General features: G+C 47.7%; 4 protein-coding genes across 4 annotated transcripts; 2 read left to right on the top strand and 2 right to left on the bottom strand.

Moving 5' to 3' along the window:
• Window positions 1-14,246: 14,246 nt before the first annotated feature.
• CLAFUR5_01313 (uncharacterized protein) lies at window positions 14,247-16,043 on the top strand (the record flags this gene model as incomplete). Its single annotated transcript, XM_047900461.1, has 1 exon — window positions 14,247-16,043. One exon carries the CDS (start codon window positions 14,247-14,249, stop codon window positions 16,041-16,043), a length of 1,797 nt encoding a protein of 598 aa, XP_047756186.1.
• Window positions 16,044-16,140: 97 nt separating this feature from the next.
• CLAFUR5_01312 (2-oxoglutarate-dependent dioxygenase) lies at window positions 16,141-17,265 on the bottom strand (the record flags this gene model as incomplete). The annotated part of the gene is made up of 2 exons (XM_047900460.1): window positions 16,141-16,897; window positions 16,952-17,265. The coding sequence occupies 2 exons, from the start codon at window positions 17,263-17,265 to the stop codon at window positions 16,141-16,143; spliced, it is 1,071 nt and encodes a 356-aa protein (XP_047756187.1).
• A 635-nt stretch (window positions 17,266-17,900) lies between these two features.
• CLAFUR5_01311 (uncharacterized protein) lies at window positions 17,901-19,514 on the top strand (the record flags this gene model as incomplete). The annotated part of the gene is made up of 3 exons (XM_047900459.1): window positions 17,901-18,101; window positions 18,163-18,625; window positions 18,682-19,514. The coding sequence occupies 3 exons, from the start codon at window positions 17,901-17,903 to the stop codon at window positions 19,512-19,514; spliced, it is 1,497 nt and encodes a 498-aa protein (XP_047756184.1).
• Window positions 19,515-19,608: 94 nt separating this feature from the next.
• On the bottom strand, window positions 19,609-21,807 carry CLAFUR5_01310 (Vacuolar protein sorting-associated protein 27; the record flags this gene model as incomplete). The annotated part of the gene is made up of 1 exon (XM_047900458.1): window positions 19,609-21,807. The coding sequence occupies one exon, from the start codon at window positions 21,805-21,807 to the stop codon at window positions 19,609-19,611; it is 2,199 nt and encodes a 732-aa protein (XP_047756185.1).
• Between the last annotated feature and the right edge of the window lie 363 nt (window positions 21,808-22,170).

The raw sequence follows: 22,170 nt of genomic DNA, 5'->3' as shown, positions 1-22,170 counted from the left end.
AAGAAGGTATATCGTACGTAGTATAAGGTAGCGGAGAGTAAGCTAGTAGAGACCGAGACTAAGCTCGTAGTAGCCGAGAAGCGTGTTACTAAGCTTAAGAAGTAAGAGAAGGACCGTAGCCGGTCTTAGGAAAAGTAAGACCTACTACCTTAGCGAACCGAGTCTAAAGAGTCACTAGAGCGTCGATAGAATAGAGGTAAGCCTAATAAGAAGAAGTCGGACCCGGATTTATCGGACTTATTAGACGACGAGGACGACGGTAATAAGGGCTATAAGAATAGCCGTAAGGACGGTAGTTATAAGGGTAGGAAGAATCGCCCGAGTACCGACTTAGATAGTAACCCTATCTCCGTATATACGTCTTACGACGCCGACATAACTACTAGTATCAAGTCCTCTAACGAGCTAAAGGCCCCTACTAAGTTCGATCTAAAGAGCGACGACATTAAGTTCTAAGAGTAGTAGCGTACTACTAAAGCTAAGCTCTAAGCCTCTAAGTACCGTACCGTAAAGGACTCCCTTTATAACGTCTAGAGCTAGTTAAAGAACGGTATATAGAACTTTGTCGACTTAAAGATCCCTAGCCTTACTAAGTCTACGGAAGGTACGACTACTTAGTACGCTTCTATAGATAAGATAATAGAAGATCTAGCCCGGCGCTACGGTACCCGTAATACCTATACTAATACTATAACTAAGCTTAATAGTCTATAGTAGGGTAATAAGGAGAAGTTTAGTAACTTCTACCTATCCTTCCGTAAGAATGCCGATATCGTTAACCTTAATAACGGTACGAAGGAAAAGAAACTTAAGAAGGACTTCCTACTCCGTAACTTAAACTTACGCTACGACAACCGTATTATAAACGAGGATATAGTCAACATGACCCTTAAGCAAGTCGTGTCTACGCTATATAACTACGAGGACAAGTTTAAGGCGTTCGACCTTAAGTACGGTAAGACCGGTAACGGTAATAAGACCTAAGGTAATAAGAAGACTACTAAGGGTAACGACGATAAGAAGGATACGGCTTCGGGTAGTAGCGGTAATAATACTAACCTAAACGCTAAGACTAAGTAGGCTGATCGACCTTAGGCATTTTAGTATATCTAACCTTTAGATACTACTCGCGCCTAGGAATATATCGATTAGAACCGGTACTTAAAATGCGAATAAGAAGGTCACTACCGTGTCGATACCGATTAGTACCCCCTTCGAGATATCGCCCGCCGCCTATTTACGCTAGGCTATAACCTAAGTAATAACCGCCGTAACGGTAGTAATAGTAGTAACGCTAATAATACCGGCGACGCGGGAAACGCCTAGTCTACTCCGTAAGCGTAATACGTAGTAGACCGTACGAGTTAGAGTTACGAGAAAACGAGAAAAAGTATAAATATAAACATAGGCCTCCTAAGAGAGGCAAGGTTTTAAGTATATCGGTATACTCCCTACTAGCTATAAACTACTCTATAGATAAACACAATCCGGTAATAGCTTCTTATCTAGTTATACTATATATAGTAAATAGAAAGATCCCTACTTAAACCCTTTATAATAATAGTACTAACTCTACGTACTTTAATATCGACTTTACGTATAAGAACAACATTAATATAATATAGCTACCTAATCCGTTAGGGCTAATATTAGTAGATAGCCGACCTACTAGTGACCTTATTACTTATAGAATAACAGTATAGATTCAGATCGGTAACTACGTAGAGACTAGGTCTAGCTACTACGTATTACTAGAATACGATATAGTCCTCGGCCGTCCCTAGTACGACGAGTATTAACCTACGTTCTACTACGCGTTAGGAACTATAACCCTATTCTTACTATATTGTCGATAGAACTATATACTCGGAACTAAACTAGTATATATATAGTCTATTAACGATAAGGGTATTATACTAATAGGCGTTCTTTAGACGGAGATACTAGTACTAGAGAGTTCGCGACCTCAAGCTCTATCTAATTACGTCAAACCCTACGTAGAGGATAAAGACGAACCTATAGTAGTATAGGAGACGTATATAACGAAGGTAGTAATACGACATACCGTCGATATCTACGATAAACCGGAACCGTCTTATTACGTCCGCTAGCTACTACCCGCCGGTAGGGTTAAAACACTTAAGCGCCTAGCGCGTCGAACGAAGAAAGAACTAAAGGTCGAGACTAAGCCGGAGATCGACATTAAGCCTATCAATATAGAAGCACTTCGGCGTATAAGCCGGAGGAAGGGCTATAAAGTATATATAGTATAGATATTTAATCCGAAAGAAAATCTTAATAAGTAAGTCGCGCGAGACCTACTATCCGCGTATATACTAAAGGCTTTCGGTATAAGAGCGAAGCTAGTACTAGGAGGTAGCGCGGCGATGTTAGTAGATACTAATACTTAAGAAAACATAGATAGACAGGAGAAGCCCTAGGGTAACTATACCTAGCGGCAACTTAACGCCTCTACTATATTAGCTAACGACTATTAACGTTTTATAAACGGTAAGGACAAAGACTAGGATCCTATCCCTTTATTACTAGTAGAGTTTAGGGAAATAGCTAGGCTATTTAGCCGTAAGGAAGTAGATAAGGTCCTACCGCGACGGCCTAGCGTAGACTATAAGATTAAGCTAAAGAATAGTTAGACACCGCTATTTCGAAGACTATACTCCTTCTCTATACGAGAGAACGAGGTGATTAAGAAGTAGATTAACGACTAACTTAAGAAAGGTCTTATTTAGAGAAGCGTGTTACTAGTAGTAGTACTTGTTCTAATAGTTAAAAAGCCGGGTAGAGGGCTACGAGTATACGTAGACTATAGAGCTCTAAACGCGCTTACGACGAAGAGTCGCTACCCGATTCCACTATTTTAAGAGACCTTAGATCGTATTACTAGCGCGCAATAGTTCACTAAGCTAGATGTTATCGCTACGTTTAATCGTATCCGTATTATAGTAGGAGACGAGTAGAAAACGGCCTTTACTACTAGATATAGACAGTTTGAGTACGTAGTTATGCCTTTTAGACTATATAATATACTAGAAACGTTTTAGTTATTTATAAACGATATACTAAGGGAGTTTTTAGATATCTTCGTATTATATTATCTTAATAACGTACTTGTCTTTAGTAAGACAAGAGAAGAGTATATCTAATATATCCTAAAGGTTCTACGAAAGCTAGATACCGCCGGGCTCTAGTTAGATATTAATAAATACGAGTTCTTTAGATACAAGACCACTTATCTAGGTGTTATTATCATAAATAAGGGCATTAAGATAGACCTAGCTAAGATTAAATACGTTAAGAATTGGCCTATACCCGCGAATATTACCGACATCTTATCGTTTATAGGGTTTACTAACTTCTACCGTAGGTTTATTAAGGATTTTAGTAAGATCTACTTACCTATAACGAAGCTTACGAGGAAGAATATCCTATAGGACTAGTCTCTAGTATATTAATAGGCGTTCGAGGCATTAAAGCAAGTATTTATCGATACGCCTACCTTAAAACACTTCTACCTAGGGCGAGAGACTATTTTAGAAACAGATGCCTTAGATTACGTAATAGTAGTAGTACTCTTATAACGTAACGAGCGAGGAGTATTACATCCTATCGCTTATATATCTAAGAAGATAGATCCCTAGTAATATAACTACGACATCTACGATAAGGAGCTCCTAGCTATTATATAAGCTTTCGAGGAATAGCGACCGGAACTAACTATTAACGAATACGGTACCGACGATTATAAGAATCTACTAGACCCGGAATCTAAGGACAAGCCGACGCTTAAATCTTTCGATTATAAGAACCTCGAATAGTTTATAAGCACGAAGTAATTAAACCGTAGATAAGCTCGCTAGGCCGAGTTTCTCTCGTAGTTCTTCTTTAAGATCGTCTATAGGCTAGGAGTTTAAGGTACTAAGCTAGATAGCTTAACCCGACGTTTATAGGACTTACTAAAGCCTAGAGACCTAGATAACCTACGAAACTAATAGTAGCATTAGGTATTACTAGGCCCGGATCGTATCCTAAACCTGTCGTCTACTAGAGTATTATCGGTATATACTAATAACGTTATAACCCCGCTTACGACCGCTATTCGAGGACTCTATACATAACTAGAGGCTAAGGAAGCCGTTTAATAGCTAGAACGAGATGATCTATACACCTTACTAAGGAAGTACCGTATCGATAACCGTTATATAGTCCTAGTCGGAGGTATAATATATATTAAGAATATATATAGTAGTTATAGCCTATTCGTTCCTCCGGAGTTAGAAGATAATCTAGATAAAGGTGAAATCCCGGTACGTACTCGTATCGTATAGTCTTTCTACGACTATATAGTAGCTAGTTACTTAGGGGACGAGAAGACGTATAAATTAGTAGCTCGTAACTATATCTAGCTAGGTATCGTACGATTTAATAAGAGCTATATACGTGCCTACCGCGCTTACCGTACGAATAAGAATACTAATATCTAGTACCTAGGGCTATTTAGACCGCTACTAGTACTATTTAGCGCTTAGGAGGATATCTCTATTAACTTCGTAGTTAAACTACCGAAGGGAATAAGCGTAGTCGATAGATAAACGTACGAGAATATTATAACCGTTATATACCGCTTAACTAAGGAGCGATATATGATTCCTATTACCTCGATAATAGTAGAGCATTACGTACTAGTATTCCTTAAGTACGTATTTAGTAGACATAGGCTCCCGAAGTCTATTGTCTCGGATCGTAGTACGTAATAGGTTTCCGTATTCTAGCGTAGGATATACGCGCTACTTAGTATTAATCGAAAGCTATCTTCGTTATTCTACCTAGAAATAGATAGACAGTCGGAGAACACGAATAAAGTAATAGAGCAATACCTACGTATCTTTGTTAACTATACCTAGGACCACTAGCTAGATTAGACTCTATTAGCTAAGTTTATAGCAAATAATATAGTGTCCGTAATAATAGGCGTCTCGCCGTTCTATACTAATACTAGGCGTAATCTAAGGTTCTCTAAGTTCGACTTAGACTTACCTATACTACTAATACTATATAAATAGCGTCTAGACGCCGAGTCCGCGGACAAGTTTACGGCTAAGATATAAGAGATATACTAATACTTACGGTAGTAGATAGCCTTAGTATAAGTAGTCTAAGCTAAGTACGTAAACTAGACGCGTATACCTATACTACGGTACGCCGAAGGCGACGAAGTATAGGTAAGCACTAAGAACTAGACGATAGAGAGACCTTCTCGTAAGATAGACGTAAAGTAGTCTAGACCGTACGTAATTACGGAGATACTACCGGGTAATACTTATAACGTAGAGCTCCTACCTACTTTAAATATCGACAATCGCTTCTACTTATACCTTCTTATACTAGTTTATCCGCCGGTTATAGGATAGACATAACCCGTACTACTACCGATCTAAATTATCGACGACGAATAATACGAAGCCGATCCCGCCGAACCCGATTAATAGGAAGTTAAGCAAATTTCAGACTATAAGAAGAGATAGCCGTAAGGACTAATACCGGTAGGAGGTAAGTAGCTATATTAGGAATACTTAGTAAAATATATTAGATATAATAAGCTACTCTATAAAGCTACGGACTAGGTTATCGAGACTACCGCCGCCTCCGTAGCCGACTTTTACTATAACTACCCGAGAGCGACTAAGCTACCTAGTTTTTAACTACCTATAGACTAGATACCAAATAAGAATACTATAGGCATACGTATAGCGCGCTAACTAGTATAAGTAGCGATAGCTCTAATACCGGTAGAACGAGGCCTCCGGGCTTATAAGAAAGAGAGCGATACGTATAGTCTAATAGATAATAAGGTGTTTACGAAGGCAATAAGAGATATAATAGATACGATAGATATAAGAGGAGAGGAGAGTGCTCCGTAGCGCACTCTAAGAGGGGGGGTAGTGTTACTATACCGGCGTATATTTACTTAAACCCGTAGGTACGTACCTAGACCTTACGCCCGCTAACTAATCCGACTAGCGGCTTAGCGCCCGTATATAACTCTCGCGCCCTCCGCGCCTCCCTTAGATAGAACATCTATTCGACTTATACCTTACCCGACTACGTACTTATACCTACTTATAACAACTTCTTTAGTAGCTCGTTTAGGATCCTATCCGGCCCCGGGGCTTTCTTCGCCGGTAACTTCCTAAGTATAGCGGTAATATCTCCCTCGGACCTATTCTATTAGACCGTAATACTAGGGGCTAGGGGAGTAGAGCTATTTATATCGCTTAGATTAGCCTCGACTAGGGGCGGGAAGAGCTTACTAGCTAGTAGACGCGCCTTAGCCTTAGGGTCGCTAACCGGGCTACTAGGTGATTATAGCGCTAGGATAGAGAAGGAGGGGCCCTATATAGGGTCCTATCGGGCCTATTTCGCTAGCTTCTATATCCTCGCTAGCTTGCCGGCGATTTCTTCTACTATAGCTCTCTAGCCGACTACTTTCTCCCTCCGTGTCGTAGCTTTCTTCTATTAGTATGCCTCCCTATATACGTTCTAGGCCTCCTCGCTATAGCTACTCGTCTATACCTAGCGGGCTCTCCTTACTTCTCTTACCGTCGTAGTGTACTTTAGCGTCTAGTATAGTTTAGACTATATCGTTAGTTAGGTAAGCGGGACGTAGAGTAAGGTCGCTTTTCCTATTTCGTCTATTAACCCTTAGACTACCTCGTCTATCTCGTCTTTACTATTATATTACTACTACGCGATCTAGACTAGCCTCTCGGAGTCGTCGAGGTATACCTAGATGTTAGCCTAGGGGGCCTTTCCCTAGTTTAGCTTAGGGGTTCTCGCTAGTATATATTATATCTATATCGTAATAGAGGTCCTAACTAGTATATAGATAGATAGATAATTCATTTACCCGTTGTGGTGCCCTCCGGCCCATGCGGGTTTATGTCTATATATGTTACTACATAAGGTAGGAAACCTATTCCTAGGTAAAAACCTCCTCTCCTTCTCTAATAGCTTCCTTGCCATGAGTTCTCAGTTTTCCTTCCATTAGGGTGCACTAGTGTCATGGTGGTTAGCCTCTGACTACCTTGTCTGCAACCCTAGAGTTGTCCCCCTCTTCCTGCTCTCCTCCTCCTTCTTTCTCTCCTCAATCCATCTCTCTGTTTCCCTAGTAAGAGAGAACTGCTCCAAAAATCCTTGGTGGATGATCCACCTTGTAATTCTCTGGAGGTCTCCCTTATTGCTGATCATGGCTTGGAAGTTTCTGTTCCTTGCCCTTGCCCTCCATTCACCTCTCCCTGTACTCCATTCTTTGCAAACCAGAAGTCTATGTTCGACATTCTGGGACAGGTAGCCGCATGGGCAACTCTTGTCTTCGATACCTGGGACTTTTACCTGATGCAGGTATGCCCTGACTCCGATGTGTTCAGAGCGGATTTGTATTGCTATGCTTGCTTCTGACCTGGTCAGGTCTGAGTACAGTAGGTAGTTGTGGCTACCAAACTGTTGGAGTGCCTTTGGGGTTCCTGGCCTCTGTGGGGTTCTTGTCCATTCAGTCTTCCAGAGGAGTCCTGCCATCCTTTCAGCTAGAGACTGTTGCTTCTTCCCTTGGCTGGCTGCTGATCCTCTCCCTTGAGCCCTTCTGTCCTGTTCCTGCTGGGCTAGGTGCAGCTGTTCTGTTAGTTCTTTGAACTTCTGCAGGTCCTGCTGCTTCTGTGGGGCTGGATTGGGTCTTGCTTGTCTGTGCCTTCTTGTGCACTGGCTCCTGATTTTGTTGACTGCCTTCTGGATTACTAGCTGGGCTGGGTATGCAGACGTCTTTCCTGCATACTGGTATCTCAACCCTTGAAGGTAGAGCTTGGCTGGTGGGGAGCCAGACTCCATTTCGACCACCCTTGTTGGAGTTGACTTGTATGCTCCAAGCACCTTTTTCAGACAGGAGGCTTGGGCTCTGCTGATGGGATCTGCAATTCTCTTTGGGATCTTGTCTTGGGCTGACCAGATCTGGGCTCCATATAGCATGGCTGGCTTCACAATGGCCTTGTACATAACCTTTGCTTTCGCAAATGTGGCTCCCCATGTGGAGGCTGTAAGCCTGTCAATTGATTGCCTGTTGTTGTCTGCTCTTGCCTGTGCTTTCTTGACCTGTGGTCCCCAGCTGAGCTTTGGATCCATCCATATTCCTAGCACCCTTAATTCACTTGAGGGTTCTGTTGTGTGTCCCTGAATAGTGATTGGGGCTTGCATATTGTGTCTGTTTCTGGCTCTACTGAAGTGGATGAGTTGATACTTCTCTGGGGCAAATCTGGCTCCATGTTTCCTGGCCCATTCCTCACATTCCTTGTGTTTCTTCTGCAAGATTCTGCAGTTCTCTTCTGTGCTGTCTGACCAGGCTAGGATGTTTGTGTCATCTACAAACCCTGAGGCTGATGTGTTTCTGGAGTTTAGCTTTGCTGGCAGGTCTGCCATAAAGAGGAGAAACAGGATTGGAGACATTGTTGATCCCTGTGGGATTCCTGTCTCTGTAGGCATGCTGTCAGATTTGTATCTGCCCAGTCTTAGTCTTGTGGTTCTGCCTCTGAGGAAGGACTGGATAAACTGGACTGTCCAGTTGGGGATAGCCTTCTGTTTCAGGATGTGGATCAGCCTCTGGTGTGAGACATTGTCAAAGGCTCCTGATATGTCTAGTGAGAGGAGTGTGGCTGCTTTGTTGTTCCCAAAGTGCCATAGGGTCTTGATCTGCTCTGTGATAAGTTCCACAGCTGTTAGTGTTGATCTTTGTTTCCTGCCTCCCATCTGTTCTTCAGGAAGGATTCCATGTTCTTCAGCTAGGTTTGTCAGCCTTTCTGCTATGATCTTTTCCAGGAGTTTGCCTAGTGTGTTGAGCAAGGCAATAGGTCTGTATGCCTTTAGCTTTGTGTAGTCCTCTTTCTGTGGTTTTCTCAAGACCACAGTCAGTGACTCCTTGAAGTGTTTAGGGCAGTGTCCTTGGGCCATGCACTGTGAAAAGATGTTTGACAGTGCAGGGGAGATCTGGTCCTTGCATGTCTTGATGAACAAGTTTGGAATCCCATCTGGTCCCGGGGCCTTGTTTCCTGAGAGTGTCTTAATGATGCTCTTGATCTCTCCCTCTCCCACTGTGCAGGATTGCTCTAGTGGTGTTGGATGCACACTGCCCTCCAGATCCTGCAGGTCAGCTTCTACCTGTGTGCCAAAGAAATGTTTCCCCAATGCCTGTGCCTTTCCTGGGAGAGTGTGTTGGATTACTCCTTCCTGGTCTTCAATGTTTGGAAACTGGGGCAGCATGTTTCTGTCCTGTGTGGGTTGTCTTGCCCACTTTGCTAGTTTCCACATCTTCTCAGGATTCTGGGTAATGGATCCAACTGTTGACCTCCACTCCAGCATCTTGTCCCTCTTGATCTGGGCCTTCTTGTCTCTGGTTGCCTGGTTGTATCTGTCCCATGCTTCCTGGGAGTGGCTCTGGGTAAGGGCTCTCCTGGCCTGCCTGGCTGCCTTGACCTTCTCTGAGCATTCCTTTGTCCAGAATGGCTTCTGGTACAGTGACTGTTTCTTTTCTCTGGTGTGGGCTGCCGCAGTTTCCTGCATTGTTCTAACCAGTTCTGCCACTGCTTGGTCTATGTCTAAGGCTGTTTCCAGTCTCCTGGTCTCTAGTCCAGCTAGCTTCTGTTCCAGGTCTTGTCTGATCTGTTCCCAGTTGGCTGCCTTCCAGGCCAGCTGAGGTTCTAGGTCTCCTTCCTGCTGTGTCTGTGTTTCAAACTCCACCTGAATTGGGAGGTGATCTGATGAGGACTCCAAGTCCTGGTTAACCCAGCATCTGGTGACCTTCTGCTGCAGGTCATGTGATGCAAAGCACAGGTCAATGGTGCTTGAGCTTGCTCTCTGTGACCAGGTAGTTAGGCCCTTTGGGGTAACTAGGTGCATGTTGTTGCTTTGGGTAGTGGAGAGGAGTCTGTTAGCTAGGAAGTGATGGGCAGGTGCAAAGTCTGATCCCCATGTAGGATGGTGCAAGTTGAAGTCTCCCAGCACGATGTGTTGGGAGTCACTCTGCAGGATGTCTGGCAGCTGTTGTAGTGTGCCCAGCTGGGTGCTGCTTCTGGAGCTGGGGGGTGGGTTGTATACACTGTGGATGTGGATGCTGCCTTGGTTGGTGTTGAGTCTGACTGAGGTGATGTCTCCCCCTTCCTGTTGGATTTGTTCCCAGCTGTCTGTTGCCATCTCTTTGCTGATGTACATGCATGTTCTAGGGGTGCCTTGTTTGGCTAGGAGTGTGTGATACCTTGGGTCGTTAGCAGTAGATGGTCTGTTAGATTTGCTGTTGATCCAAGGTTCCTGGACTGCAATAACTAGGTGTTTCTTTGGGTCCAGTGCTTGGAGAAAGCTTCTCTGGACCTTGTGCTGGCTTTTGTTGACGTTGTACTGGATAGTGGTAAGATTAGGTGTCTCAATCATGACTCATCCATGCTGGTCTCCTGCTGGTCTTCTCGTGCTTCCTGCTGCTGGCTGCTATTTGGGATTGTGGTAAGGTTGAGCCTGCTTTGTGACGGGTCTCTTCCTGCAACCACAATTGATTTTGGTCTACCCATAGCAGGGTGGCCTTGGGCCTGTGTGGTCTCTTCTGTTCTGCCTCTTTTCAGAGGGTTGTAGACAGTCCTTAGGGGTTCTTGGGTGATTGTCCCTGTCTGGAATCTGATAGGGGTGTTGATCCTGGCTTCTCTTGCCCTCCTCTTTGCCTCAATCCTAGCTGTGCAGTCTTGGGACCAGGAAGGGTGTTTCTTTCCACAGCATGCACATCTGGCTTCACTCTTTGGGGCTGTGCAATTCTGTACTTTATGGCTACCAGCACAGTGGGAACAAGTGTCCTTTTGGCTTGGGCATCTAGTAGAGATATGACCATACTGTTGGCACTTGAAGCATTGCAGTAGTCTGTGGGTGCTTCTATGGATTTCTGTGTCCATTCTTTCGCATTCCCAGAAGATGCCCTTGTCAAGCACGGTGTTTGCCTGTTCTACAGTGCCTATCCAGAGCACTAGAGAAGACTCTCTCTTTGTGTCCTTTGTCTTTCTGTTGACCCATGCTGCTTTTGTGATCTGTAGCCCTGGGCATACAGCCTGGTTCTGGTCCTGCAGCCTCTTAAGGTCTCCTTCAATGTCAAACTTTGTGGTCATCCCATGGGCAATAACCATATTTTGTTGGTGTGAGACCTTAGCCGTCTTGCCTAGTTTGACTGTCCACTCCTTCTGTGTCTCTAGCCTCTTCCTGTCTTGCTCCTGTGCTGTGAACAGCTTAAGGACACCTCCCTTCTCTTTCCTGGCTCCAATGATGCCTTGTATCCCAATCTTCTGTATGATCTCCTTGCCTGACAGGCCCTCAATCTCTTTCTGCTCTTGCTGGTCGGAAATGTAGACCTTGATAGCTGTTTTCTGGGGGGGAGGGTTTTGGGCTGCAACTGCTGCCCAGGTTGGTTGGCTTAGTTTCTGGCCTTCCTGTGTCCTCTTCTTTGCTGCTGCTGCTACTGTCCTGTTAATGATCTGTCCTGTTTGGCTCCTTAGTGCCTTTAGCCCTCCAAGGAGCTCCAAAATCATCCCCTTAAGTGCTCTTTCTGGGTGCTCGCCATCTCCTGCCATTGCCATTGTTTCTGCCTTCCTGCAGACCTCCTTCCACTCGTTACTCTCCTGCTCCTGGTCGTTTCCTGCGATCGCTATCATCGTGTCACGCCGTTTTTTCTAACTAGTATATAGTCTAACGACGCCTCGAGTTTATATTCGATCCTATAGTAGGTTACTATATAGTAGTAGCTATCTAAGATCTAGGAGAGGTCGATCGTACCTTAGAGTCCCCCTCTCTTCTAGGTACCTAGGTCCTTTAGGGTATTAAGGGCAATTACGTTACTTACTATCAAGTCGATTACTTCGTCGGCTATAGGGTACGGCTATATAAGGCTTTCCTAGAAAGGGTAGTATATATTAAAGTCTCCTACTACGATATAGTACCCTTGTCTCTTAAGCGTACTGTCTAGGTATCTATAGACCCTAAGGTCGCGGCTAGACCTCGAGGCTAGCGGTTATATATATAAGTTGTATATCTAAGTGCCTCCTACGTAGAGGGAGGTAATATCTACCCCGCCTTCTTCGTCTACGTAGTATACTACCTCCTAGTCGGATTCTAGTATATCCTTACTAATATAGAAGTACGTACGGGGTCTACCGTCGCCTCGTAGGTATATCGTATAGCCTAGTAACTTATAGGTCGTTAGTCTCTTATAGTACGGGTTAATCTATAGCTCCTAGATTACTAGGACGTAGTAGACGTACGGGTCCGCCTCGTATAGGAAATAGTTCTAGACTATATCCTTACTATAGTTAACGTTATACTAGATAATACTAAGCGTATCGAGGCTAGTTATCGTTTACCGTCGTAATTAAAGTAGAAGTGGTATAGTTCTTAGTAAAAGTAGCCTGCTTAGTAGTATAGCCCGCTCGGTAGTAAAGTACGTTAGAGCTTATAACTATCTCTAGTAAGCGGAAAGCTATAATATACGGCTTAGGCTCCGGAGCCGGCTTCCTCTAGCTTTAGTAGCTACTACTTCGTAATCTTATTAGTAATATAATATATAAGTTAACGCTAGATATATTATAACGTGCTTTACTACCGAGCGGGCTATACTACCGAGCGGGCTACTTTTGCTAAGAACTGTACTACTTCTATAGATATAGCTATATAACTACTATTATAGCGTAAATTATCTTTAAACAAGGCCAAACTGACCTTAGCTATCTAGGCTACGAAACGCGACGCGATAATTACGAATCGACTTACTATAAAGGTATACGACGCGTCTCGAACTATACTAGGGTATCGATCAAATAGACGACCTCCTCGGGGTGACTACGAGCCTAATTTGAAGAAGTTTATAGAGCTAGAAGAGAGCGTAATACTTAAGTATATACTCGAGCTAGATCTTAGAGGTTTCCCGCTATAAAAGGCTAGTATACGAGTAATAGCCGATTTATTACTATAAGAGAAGGGTCTTAAGCCCGCTAGTCTTAATTAGATAGACAGGTTTATTAGGCGGTATCGTAAGCTAAAGGTTCGTATAATACGTAGCTACGATCGTTAGCGAGCCCTAATAGAAGATCTAGACGTTATCGAGAAGTAGTTCTTACTTATACGTAATATAAAGGAGAAGTCTAGTATCCTTAACTAGGACACCTATAACTTCGACGAGACAAGGTTTATAATAGGTATTATTACGTCTTAGAGCGTCGTTACGGGTTTAGAAAGGCGTAGTAGAAAGAGGAAGGTCGTTTAATAGGGTAATAGAGAGGGAGTAGAGAGATAGCGTATTAGATAGCTCTTATACGAAGCGAGATTAGTAAGCTACGTAAGTCTAACGAGGCCCTTATATAGCGGAAAGTACGAAAGCGTAAGTATATTTAGTCTAGAGGGTCTCTAACCTTCGATAAGGCGTCGTAATTAATACCTCTAGAGGATACTAGGAGGTAGGAAGTGAGTAGAGAGTCGCTAGATAGTGTTCGGCTAGTACTAAGGCTACGACGCTATAAGTAATATAGCGAGTCGGGGTATAACGTACGTATCTATTAAGTAGACTTACTAGATAGTAAAGAATCTAAAGAGGAATTGTCCTCCTAGTAACTATTCTATAGGATGTCGTCGTGTTAAGATACCGTCGCAATTAAAGTGGAAGTGGTATAGTTCTTAGTAAAAGTAGCCCGCTCGGTAGTATAGCCCGCTCGGTAGTTAAGCACGTTATATATAATTATTTATATAAGTTATCGTATATATCTATTTGAAAGTATTAAAAAAGAATATTGTTAATTAAGCGTAAGTTACAGTTAAATTCATATAGCAGCATTAATAAGTGCAACACTACCGGCTCGGCGGTCCAGCTCTGATCCCTTGACGGCGATACAATCTTTGGTGCCGATCCGAGAGAGTGTTTCGTTTTGTGGTGCCCGCTTGTGCCTTGTGGGAGGAAGCCTTGGATCGCAGTGCAGGGAGAGCCTCGTGCAGTCACTCCCGCTGATCAATACATACCTCTGCGGCGCAGTCATCAATAATCAGTGGGGGCGGCTGGACGCGCTGGAGCTCTCGACACCAGGCGGCGTCAAATCATGGTCGCTCTCTGAGGCTGTAGTGAGCAGTGAGTATGCGCGTGTAGCATCAGGCACGTCAGCGGACACAACGAGACCATGGCAGACGAAGAGACGAACAACAACCCCGACGAGACATCGGCGAGCACGCCAACCTCGAACAGCGGCACCGCAGGAAACACCAAGGCATCGAAGGATCGCAGCTGCCCCTTCTGTGGACAAGCCTTCACCTCCTCGAGTCTGGGTCGGCATCTCGACCTCTACATCAAACCGAAGAACCCGAAGCCGCCGGACGGCGTGCACGATATCGATGAGATCAGGAAACTCAGAGGCGGCATTACCCGTCGTCAGCCCAGAACGAGCTTGAAGGCATCGTTGGACAATGGCCGCAACGGCAGTCTTGACCCTCAGGGAGACAACACCAATGGCACGCCGAGCCGCGCTGGTACCGCCCGGCCATCAGCGTACGACGGGCGGCTGACGGACGACACGCCGCTGGCATCGCCGGTCAATGCGGACAGGAACGACCATGCACACACATTCTTGAATCAGGCAAACTGGCAAGCTACGGGAGTGATCAACAATCTTCCTCCGAGAGCGCCATCGCGCAACAATGAGCGTCCTGGAACTGGCCAAGCACAGCGCGTTCACAAAATGCGCCGAGATGCTGGAGGCCACAGGATCCAGCGACCTGAACATGAAAGCGAGAGCATGTGGAAGCTGCAAGAGGCGGCAGAGCTTGGACGTGCAGCAGAAATGGCGCTACGAGAAGTGCTCGGCAGCCTCGAGGCCGCGCAGAAGAAGGTTGAGCCAAAGGCGATATTCGATGACTTTGACTTCTATTCGTTATCTTTCCCTGGCTTATGCTTGGCCATACTGCCCCCGCCAGGCACTTTATTCAGCCCAACACCTTTCCCATCGGCGGAGTCTTGGACGCTGGGGCCGCCAGGTCTTAGACAATTTGAGGCCATGAATCGCTTTCTCAACGAGCGCATCGCCGCTAAACGTAAGAACATACACATTCCGGACTCTGTGGCGTTCAAGCACCACTCGCATCTGTCCGGTGCATGGGAACATTGGCAGAGCATGACCGATACCGATCGGACATCAGCATGGACTCTGGAGATTTTGCGATCTTTTACGCGCGCATCGGATCAGACGCGACAGCTGCGTTCGCAGCTAGAACAAGCGCAACATCACACTCGCCATCTCGAGGCGGAGTACGAGCGGCTGTCACAATGTCAACTTCCAAGAGAATATCTCATGCATCCACCGAACACACTTCCAGTCCCTCAGAATGTTCTGCGAGAGATGAACACATCGACCTTCAGATCTGGTGTAGCGGAGACGAATTATGATGCTGGGGAGCTTCTATCAAAATGGCGGACCACCATACGCCAGACCACACGGCCTCTGAAAACATCGCAGCAGCAGCCGCAACAGGGTACTGCCAGCTCCAGTTCCATATACGATGAGCCGGATCGCAACCAGCTTCGCGATGATATGATTATGCAGGGTTCTGTCTGGAACGTGAATGGACCCGTTCCACGTCAGCGTGAGTTTCACACAGAGACGGCCCGCAAGCAATTAGATGCTGTTTCCTACCAAACACCGCCTCAGCCCGGCGCCGTGGTAGGGGCCGACGATGAAGATGGGGGGTCGAATGCCGATGCAGACGCGGAAGGTGAGGCTGAAGATGAGCCGAGTTACAGCACACAGAATGCTCTGACACGAAGATTTGACGGTCCTGTCGATGACAAGGTCGATCCACTACAAAATGGTGGGATCGCCGGGATACTGAACGCCAATGGCAAGCGACCACTTGCTACAGCGTCCAGTGGACGCGGAGCCACCAAGGTCTACAAGGAGCACTTCAGGGATGCAGACATTGGCTGAGATACGCTCGCTCTTGAAATGTATGCAGTGCAGAAAGCATTATATTGAAACAGTCATGTGGTCTCTTACGAACATCCGGCAGATTCGTGTCTGGCTACTAGTTCGCGTACCCAGTCCTCAACCTCTCTGTCTGCATGAAGATCCATTCTTTGGCATTGATGCCCTCTGCATTCTGCTCATCGGACTCTGGTACTCCGTGACCCTTCAGCGGCTTCAGATTGCAATCATCATTGGGCCGAACAAAGTACACAATACTGTACCTCGGCCATTTCCCCTGCTCGCCAGGGGAGGGCACGACGCGGTGTCGTCCAGAGCAGAGTACTCCGTTGGTGAATTTGACTGCAGCATCGCCAAGATTGATGATGGCGCAATTCTTCTTGGGCTTGACCCAGCGCCACTCTCCTTCATCGTCGTCGTCGTACGACAGATTTCCCAGCACCTTGTTGGGCGTAGCGTAGACTTGCAAGCCACCGAGCCAGTTCATAAGAATCGTGATGGTGCCGAAGTCGGTGTGCGATGGCGTTTGGATCTCTGGCATCTCAATATTCTTCCGCGGTGGACCTCTAGTCATGCGGACGTGATCTCCAGCCAGCTTCTGAAGCTCGTGACGGCTGTGCAATTCGTTTGGGTCGATCCCTAATCTATTCGCCAGTATTTCGAGGATTTGCATGCCGATGGAGTGGGCTGCGATTTGGTATTTGCGGAACAGAGGCTTGTTTTCTTTGACAACGTCGGGCCATTGCGAACGCATCTTGCCGTCCTCGACAATCATGTCGTTCTTTGCGACATTGAAGAACTCTGCCGTGTCGGGAGTCTTGTTCTTGTCGGTGACTGTGCGCCCAGCCCCCTTGTAGCTGTTGCGGGATTAGTATAGCGGTAGCATTATGTTAGAAGAACGCTGTGCATACCCAAATATGTCTTTGCCTTGAAACTCATATTTCAGCTTCTCGTCAAGAGGTAGGTGAAATACTTTCTCGGCGACACGGCAGATGTCGTCGGCTCCATTGGCGATGGTGTCGCCTTGCTCGCAACCTGGGAGCTCAAGATAGAAGAAGCCCCAGCTCTTGCATGCTTCAAAGACTCTATCTAGCTCCCGCGGATCACCATCCTGAAGTCTGGCTAGAGATATGGTCTCCAAGTCGATGGTAGGAAACTCGGCAGACTCTGGAAATGGAGGATAGTGGTCCGGAGTGAATTCGGACAGCTCTTGTGCATGAGGCATGATGATGTGTCTTGCTGTGAAGTGCTGTGGTGAGAGAAATGGCCGTGCCAAGGTGGTTATTGTTAACGTGAGAGAAAGTGTGTCTTATAAGGTGTTGACACCTAGGAGATGGCTGTCCTGCTTGCGTGTCGCCACTGGGCCATTGCTATGGAAGGAGCACTGCCGAATGAGCTCTGCCACCTGCCATGTGAGAGCGCAGCGCTGCGCTGCCGTTCCCGCGAGTGGTGCAGTGTGGAATAGATTCCGATATGACGTGCCATCCATCTCTTCCCCGCTGATCTTCCGAGATGCCGAAGAGCTGAAACATCAATCATCGCTCGAAGTGCGACTTACTCTTCTCGTGAAGAAAGCAGGCAGCATCCCTGCAACTCCACTTCACGATGCGCACTGGCTAAGGATCTTCTACCGAGACACCAACAAACGATTCACGGTACTTCGACTTACTTTTGCCAATACCACTGAGCAGTCAGAGCGCCTGACGCCGTCCCTACGACATGGCAAGTTCGGGGCGTGATAGCCCGGCCGCGTGCCAACGAGCGGGCACAACGAAACTATAAAGTAGACATGAGAATAAGTGCTAGGCAGGTAAGAAGCGTCTTCTACGTGCTTTGGCCAGATTCTCCAAGACGAGCACAATGCTCGCTTCATGCTCTGTCCTCTTGGGCACACTCGTTGCTGCACACCTGAGCTATGCACAGCAACAATGTCTGCCTGCAATCTCGATCGACAAGAAGCCGCAAGTCTTCATCATGAGCGACATTTCCAACGAACCGGATGATACTATGTCTTTCATTCGACTATTACTGCACTCAGATCAATACAACATCACTGATATGGTAAGCAACAGGCCGGCAGCAACGCTGATTACACGAAGCGCCACTGATAGCTTCTTCGCAGGCCGCCGTTACATCAACGTGGCTGAACTCGATCGTCTATCCTGATCAGATTCTGAATACCACCAACGCGTATGGACTAGTGCTTGACAACTTGAACACTCACTCCGAAGGACACTTCCCGACCTCTGAGTACCTTTCGTCCGTAGTGAAGAGTGGCCAGCCTGTGTATGGCACAGCAGCCATTGGAAAATCCCCAATGTCATCCGGAGCGCTGCACTTGATTGACGTTGTCGATGGACTATCCAGCGACGACTTCTTCAATGTCCAGGGCTGGGGTGGAGCGAATCTCCTAGCAGGAGCACTTGCGCACATTCGATCGAGTCGTACTCAACTGGATGCCCAGCAGTTCTATGACCAGCTGAGAGTTTACACCATTAGCGATCAAGATAACACAGGGCCGTGGATCAGAGCCAACTTTCCGACCATCCCATATATTGCGTCGATTCATGGCTTCAACCAATACCGTCTCGCAGCTTGGAGTGGAATCAGTGGAGAGGAATTCTACAACTTGGTGGTCCAGATTCATCACTTGTCAGCGAGGAGTACGTCAAGAAGAACTTTCAGGTCGGCCCTCTAGGCTCCCATTACCCCGATGTCGCATACATTATGGAAGGGGACTCGCCATCCCTCATGCATAGCATGCAGAACGGGCTCAATGGCGGTCCCTTTGACTTTCCAGAATGGGGCGGCTGGGGTGGCAGATACATCCTCCTTGACAGAACTCGACAGACCATGACCTACACGGACACCACAGATGAAGTCATTGGCAAAAACAACCAGACCCTCAAGTCGAACCAAGCGACAATCTGGCGATGGAGACAAGCCTACCAGGACGAAATGGCTGCGCGTACCCAATGGTCCGTACAGTCCAACTACAGTACAGGCAGCCACCCTCCTGTCGTCTCTGTGAATGGATCCTGCGGTAGTGCTCCACTCATCCTCCACGTTGACCCTGCAGAAAACATCACGCTCGATGGATCTGACACTGACGATCTAGACGCGAACTTGACCGATCGTAACGCTTTGCAGTACAAATGGTTCCAATACCGCGACGTATCGGCTTCGCAGTCCAATACCGAGGCCGACGTACCCCAGCTAAACTTCACCGTCTCGGAAAATGGGCGTGTTGCTACGACAAGACTTCCAAGCGTGGCAGAGGCCTGCGGAGCAGTGGAAGCGCTACAGAACGCCAACGCCGGCGTGCAAGGCGAATGTCAGCAATACCATGTCGTGTTCGAAGTCACGGGCAGTGGCACACCTCCAGTCACTCGATACAAACGTGTGATCCTGAAAGTACGGCCACCGAGCAGTGAAAGCAATGGCGTAGCGAGCGGGAAGAGAGACGAGCTTTGATACCGCAATAGGACACGGCACGGAAGAGGGGCGTGGAGCGCCCTTTCCATTCCATTGTGGATATCTAGAGGTACAAGTCATTCAACATATCAGTTCACAGCTCGATCAAGCTCTCTTCTTTCACCTGCGGGGCGTGCTGCGGTGCGGTTGGAAATGCTTCCTGACCGTAACCGCCGTGCACTACTGGCGCTTGAGGCCATTGTTGGCTCGGTGCTGAGGTGGGTTGGGCTTGCCGTTGCTGTGGGTAGTATGGTTGTGAAGTTTGTCGTTGCAGAGGTGGTTGCGCTGGTTGCTGATATTGCGACGTCGGTGCTTGTTGGTACTGCTGAGTCGGCGGCTGCTGGTATGGTTGCTGCTGCTGCGGCGGAGGCTGACTGTACATTTCTGGGCTCGGCGGTTGTTGATGTTGTTGTGGAGGAGGAGCAGAGGGCGGCTGCTGCTGATCGCCAAAGTAGAAACTCGCGGCAGGGTCCGCGGGAGGTGAAGTAACCTGAGGATTCGAGTGTTGTGATGTATGGCTGGGAGCGTACTGCGAAGAGGGTTGCGAATAATGCTGTACTGATTCCCGTCGTTGTAGTCGAGGTTGCTGCTCAACCGGAGGCTGCTGAGGATATGGAGTGTGCGACTGTTGCGGTTGAGGAGCGATTCCTTGCTGTGGATGTTGATAGTATGAGGCGTCGGGTGGCGGTTGACCATAGGAGCTGACTCTTTGCTTGTCGAACGAAGGATATGGCGCTTGTGATTGCTGCTGATAACCACCGTATCCAATCCCCTGCTGAGGCGGCCCATAGCTGTCCATCTGAGGTGCATTGCCAGTATAGTAGCTGTCCATGCCGCCTTGATGCTCAGGTGCAGCGGACGGTATGCTGGGGTACATACTCGACCGCTGTGGCTGTGTGGCACCGTACCGGCCAGAGTTGTACGCGTTCGCCATCCGCTCTTCCAGCATTCGATCATAATACCGCACAACAGTCGCCAGCTTCGAGTGCAGGTCCAGCAGTGTATCGTGTTTGCTCATTGTCTCCCCATATGTCCTGGCGAGCTTCGGCCTCAGTGTTCCTATACTCTCGTACAACTCCTGGATCTGTGGCTCCCTCAATATGGTTCCAGGCGGTTGATGCTGTAGTCGATCGACCAGTGTTGCGAACAAGTTGATGTTCTCCGCCTCTACCGGTGTTAGCTCGAACTGGTTGTTGGGCTTGTACTGTGCGGCCGGCGCGACCGAGGACGACGAAGACTGCTCCTTCAGCTCTTTCGCGTGTCGCTTCTTCTGCTCTTCGACGTCGTTCAGACTCGCCGCTATCGCTGCCTTTAGATCTGCATCTTCCTCCTCCTCCTCCTTGGGGGCACTCTTGCTGACGCCATTCGTTCGTGGCATCGGGGTCTGCAGCTGCTCTCGAGGCACATATCCCGCTCCAGAGTGTCCTTTGCTGTCCTCCAAGCTCATCTCGAGCGCTCTCCTCAGATCCGCGTCGAAGCTGTCCTCGGTCACTCTCGCACCTCTCGGCTGCATCCTTTCCGAGCTCATGTTCGATGTTTGCCACAGCGTCCTCCTACTGCCTCCACTTGGACTCTGCGGTCCTGGTGTACCCCGACTCTTCTCCGTAAGCTTTGCGTAGCATCCATCGTCGACCCTGACGGGCTGCATGATGCCCAGGTGTGGTAGCGGCAGGCTCTTACTCGAACACGTCCCACAAAAGACATTCCCGCAGTTCCGACAGTGGTGCTTGCGATTCGTGAAGGTGAACTTTTCCCGACATCGCATGCAGACGTCGCTGTCAGCCCACTCGGGCGGTGCAGAGGAGTCGAACATGCTGGCGGCGACCTCTTGCCGCGGCGGGAAGCGGAAGCCTTCGTGCTGCAGTGTACGGTAGGTCTCGGAGAGGTAGGTCAGGCTCTCGCGGCCTTGGGCGGCAGAGGCCCAGTTCTGGACGAGGTCGAGGATCTTGGAGCGCACGTCGTGGTTGGTCTCGGTGTAGCCGCTGGCGCTGGCCTTGAGGATGCTGGTCAGGTTGTCGAGGAACTCTCTGCTGGCGATCTCGGCCATGAAGTGCGAGCCGCCATTCTTGACGCACGTGTCGGTTAGGTTCAGGGCGGCGAGCTGCACGTTGGGGTTCTTGTTGCCTATGCGCCGCTTCAGGCTGCGCATAGCCTCCTTGGGCTGCACCGTCTTGCTGCGAATGACATCGCTGATCTCGAGGTTGAGCGCGATGTCCTCCAGCGAGCTCGCCGTCGCCCGTTCGATCTGCCCGTCCAGCTCGGCGTTGGCGGTGTTGCCAAACCACGATGCCATCCTGCCCGCCGCTGTGTGCTGTGTGCTGTGTGCTATGTGCTGTCTCTCGCCGTCACTGTCGTCTTCCACTCCTGCTGTACTCTCGGTGTGGCCGTATAGGCGTGCAACAGTCTCTCAACTGACACGAGTGAGGAGTCGCTAAGGGGGAGAATGTAGTGTACAGGAAAGTTGGGTGATGGCAGTGCATAGAGGAACGAGGGAAGCTCCACTGCAGGCCAAGACACATGTACGTCAGTCTTTGGGGTCTGGTACAGTACTGTACATGTACTGCATGTCGAGGCAGCTGTTCATGTGAAGTCTATTCCACGACACTCACCACCACCTCGTTGATCTCTCCCTCTAAACGATTGTGTGTACCCTCTG

This window comes from Fulvia fulva, chromosome 1, assembly GCF_020509005.1.
Source record: "Fulvia fulva chromosome 1, complete sequence".
Classification (NCBI taxonomy): Eukaryota; Fungi; Ascomycota; class Dothideomycetes; order Mycosphaerellales; family Mycosphaerellaceae; genus Fulvia; species Fulvia fulva.
This window is presented reverse-complemented; position numbering and strand designations above follow the sequence as displayed.